At 41.7% G+C, this 4,279-nt stretch overlaps 1 protein-coding gene across 1 annotated transcript; it reads right to left on the bottom strand.

The window, feature by feature from the left end:
* Positions 1-1,663: 1,663 nt before the first annotated feature.
* LOC136510672 (target of rapamycin complex subunit LST8-like) lies at positions 1,664-3,185 on the bottom strand. The gene is made up of 7 exons (XM_066505046.1): positions 3,126-3,185; positions 2,919-2,996; positions 2,711-2,827; positions 2,542-2,636; positions 2,363-2,442; positions 2,206-2,265; positions 1,664-2,124 (listed from the first exon to the last, which is right to left on the bottom strand). The coding sequence occupies exons 1-7, from the start codon at positions 3,183-3,185 to the stop codon at positions 1,997-1,999; spliced, it is 618 nt and encodes a 205-aa protein (XP_066361143.1). The 3' UTR covers positions 1,664-1,996.
* Between the last annotated feature and the right edge of the window lie 1,094 nt (positions 3,186-4,279).

The following is a 4,279-nucleotide window of genomic DNA, read 5'->3' as shown; positions in this document are numbered from 1 at the left end:
CTTCCTTTTCCCTATTTAACTGTCGCTATGGAAAGCGTATTGGTCAAATTTTCTTAAATTTGACTAGGTTTATAGAAAATATTAGCAACATTTATATCTTCAAATAAGTTTACTATAAAAATATATTCAATGATCTATTTAACCATACCAATTATATCTTATAAATATTAGCACTTTCTTGTATATATTTTTATCAAAGTTGAGTATGTTTGACTTTTCAAGTAAGTGGGAACGACAGTTAAAATGAGAGGGAGAGAGTGTATAGATAGATAGAAAGATCAATCAATAGATAGATAAATATTACTTCCTCCATTCTCTTTTATACGGGTGCACAAATATTAAGAGTCAAACTTTAAAATCTTTGACCAATAATTTAGCTAACAATTTTAATTATTATACTATAAACTTGATACAGTTAGATCGGTGATTAAATGTACTATCCAAATATCATAAATTTATAAATATAAATAATATAACAATTATAAATAAATGGTCAAAGTGTAATTAAGAAAATCGTATCATGTCCAGTTGCGTCTTATAAAAGAAGAATGAAGGTAGTATATTGTATTATTATTATTATTATTATTATTATTATTATTATTATTATTATTATTATTATTATTATTATTATTATTATTCATCTTTTATTTTGTATTTCTATTTCTATATTTATGCTTACACATGGGAAAATAAAAAAGCGGAGTTTCCTCCGATGAATTCAAGGTGCAGACAATAATTAATGTGGGAAGGAATATCTGTTTCACTAAGCTTCAGTTAGTTAAATGATGAGGCCATACAAGTTTATATGTTTATAATATAAAATATAATTTTGGATTCAATCGATATTTTTTGAAATGTCTTTATTCTTTCTTATAACCACCGGAACAAAGCTCTTTCTTTTGTATATCACAAGAACGTTGGCTGTTTAGTAAACATGAGACCCGCCGGGTTTCTCAGCTATGACAAAGCGGCGGTGGAAAAGTGACAATCCTGGGCTGAGACCTGCTTGGAGTAATATTTGTAACCACTACGGTATTATTCAAGTCTTAGACGAACATGCCAAACGAAACCACACGTCCACACCTAGTACTAAGCTAGTAGCGCTAGACAAATACATACTACACTGTAGCATTAGAATTGGAATCTTCCCTAAACTCCAGCTTGCCTGGACGTAGCGGTACGATACTTCATCCGTCTCAAAATAGAAGTTGTTATGGAATGCGTGTACACTACTACAGAAATTAACTGTAGGGCGGCTCAAAAGCCTCTGTAGGGGCGGCTGCGTCAGCCGCCCTTCCCAGGGTGTTCCTACAGAGGGTGCCTCTGTAGGAGCGGTTTCCTGACCGCCCCTGCAGTGACCTCTGTAGGGGCGGCTGGTATTTTCAGCCGCCCCTGCAGTGACCTCTATAGGGGCGGCTGGTGTTTTCAGCCGCCCCTGCAGTGCCCTCTGTAAGGGCGGCTGGTAATATCAGCCGCCCCTGTAGTGGACTTCTGTAAGGGCGGCTGTATCACCAGCCGCCCCTGCTGTGTGTATTTGTAAGGGCGGTTCAATCAAGAACCGCCCCTACAGTGGATTTTCCAGCAAAAAAAATAAATAATTCAAATTCAAATCTGACCATATATATATATATATATATATATATAATTCAAATTCGAATCTGGCCGCCACAAATATACATATATACATCCACAAAAATTCAATGCGTAACCATTGCTGCATTCAATTCATAGAGCAAAAAGAAGTACCACTAAAATTCTGCAGAATCATCCACCAACAGCACGCAAATTATTTGTACGCAGCCCCAGAGGCTTGCCGCATATATACAGCTACATCCCCGCATTTCAACAACAGAGCGTTAAACACTACCGCTTGCTGCATATATAGCTACAGCCCCGCATTTCAACAACTGGGCGTTAAACGCTACCAGGTCATAAGTTAAGAGTGAAAAAAAGTTCTGCAATCCAAAGTATGTACAGGAAAGCAGTCACAACATGGTTATGAGGGCGCTGATTCTGCCCCATCATGGAGAGCGCAGCACACGGTGGCCTTGTGATGACCCTGGTACACCCTGATGGCCTCTCCGGTTGACATCGTCCATAGCCTCGCTGTGGTGTCTGAAGAAGCTGCAAGAGAGAACAGACCGGTTAACTGTGCAACTGATAAATCATCGGGGAAGGCAGAGGGCAACACGGTGTAGTTCATACCTGTTATCAGATAAGCACCATCGACCGAGAATACACAGTCCCAAACCCAGCGCTGATGGCCTAAGAAGTTGATTGCCAGTGATGTTTCAGGATCTCATTCGGAAACATAAGATGAGTATGAGATGGAGAATTGTTAAAAGAAGACTCCAAACATTACCAACTAAAGTTCTTTCCAACTTGAAGCCATCAACATTCCAAATCTTTACAGTGTGGTCAGATGATGCTATGGCAAGATACCTGCAAACAAACCCAAGAATGTCACATGGAACCCAAGAGGACACAATAATACACTGGAAGAACCATGAAAAATAGCCTTTTAGACCATTATTACATTACCTGTTAGGATCGCAAAATTCTGGTGAAAGCAGGCACTTCAGAATGTAGCCATCATGGGCTTGCAGTTTGTGCAGAGGTTCAAAGTAGGTAATTGTCTAAATAACATAATTTGAAAAATTCAGAAATCACAAACTCTATATTTATACGGTTATTTGCAGAATAGACTGACCTGAGTACCCTTAAGTAGGCGCCAAACGTAACATGTCCCATGGTTATTTGCAGCAACCACCATACTCCCATCCCACATGACTGTCAGAGATCTTACAGCAGTATCAACCTCCGGTACCTAAATAATTGGAACCAATAGATCAATTGTTTTCTTGCATTACCCTTTCCACAGAAGTACCATAATACTGGAGTATGAGTATGTGACTCACCAACTCACAGCTGCATGAGTTAGCGGCCAAATCCCACACACGTATGTTTCCATTCTGATCACCAGATATTAGCTCTTTCTGAAAAAAAAAACAATGTTTTGAAATTTGGTGGAAAGAAACAAAAATAAGTAACAGAGGAGAATAGCCAAAACAAAAACTATCTGACTCAACCATCCAAGTTAAGAATACTCACTATTTAATCAGTACAAGAAAATAAAGTTCCACAGGAAATTTGAGAAACAAAGAGTGAGACATAGGCCAAGCCATCTCTGCAGTTTGAGACGAAGGCTAGCCATATGAAAGTTCAGTTCACTCTCTCGAGTTGATTTCAACTAGGGTATCACAATAAATGAAACCTATAAATTCACAGCTACATGCAGTCAAATTGTGTTTTGTCAGCATTTTTGCATTACAGATTTGTGAGTCGGTTCATTTCAAAATGTGCATATCTTTGCCCTTTTAAGTTTCCCTAAAGTTTAATCCAGTTAAAGTAAACCCGACGCAGTTAATTGTAGCAAATAAAAGTCCAAGCAATGGCATTCCATGTATTTATAATTATACTACTGTCATTTTTTTATTGGACCACTCATCTAAGGTTATCAGTACATGGCAAATTGCTCTCCAGAAACTGAATCTATGCAATCAACGGATGCTACTGTCATCCATCTACGTGTGAACACAAATCATTGAATGCTACTGCCTATGCCATATTGCTGAAAAATATATTCAGAAGATAGAGGAGATGAACTACAGACTGTTTTTTTATTGGACCACGCAAACTGTTTTTTATGGCAAGTAGTAGCAGAACTACAGACATCTTGGTTGGGCAAATCCATCTTGCAGACGTAGTAGGAATAGCAAGGGAAAATAGAGGAGATGAGGGTGACCTGGAAGACGAAGCAGGCAGATCTGAGGTTGGGGTCGGAGGATTAGAAGGTGGAGGCTCCATCTGTGCTCGACGATGGATCCCCGTGCGCCCGCCGCCGCACAGCGTGGACGAGGTGGTGCCCACCGCAGCCTCCCTACGAGCGCCTCCGGCCTCCCTGCTCGGCTGCTCGCGGCAGCCCACCGCTGCGCTCTGCTCGCTTTGCTCGCTCGCGACGAGTAATTCCTCGTGTCCCTCGCTCGGCAGCTGCTCCGGGCCCCCATCGCACAGCGGGCTCCCTCTCTTTCTCACCGGCGTGCAGACGCCTGGGCACGGACGTGCGCGGGGCCGCAGGCACGAGCGCTCGCGTTCGCGCTCAGCTGTTGCTGCTAGGTCTTCGCCGTGCCGCGGGCTCCCTCTCTCTCACCTGCTGGTCGGCCCTCCCGACGCGCGAGGGGGCTCACCAGGCGCCGCCGCCGCCGTCGCTACGTGTGGA

The sequence above is a fragment of the Miscanthus floridulus genome, chromosome 16, assembly GCF_019320115.1.
Source record: "Miscanthus floridulus cultivar M001 chromosome 16, ASM1932011v1, whole genome shotgun sequence".
In the NCBI taxonomy this organism is placed as follows: Eukaryota; Viridiplantae; Streptophyta; class Magnoliopsida; order Poales; family Poaceae; genus Miscanthus; species Miscanthus floridulus.
The sequence above is the reverse complement of the archived record's forward strand: the minus strand, read 5'-3'. Positions and strand labels throughout refer to the sequence as shown.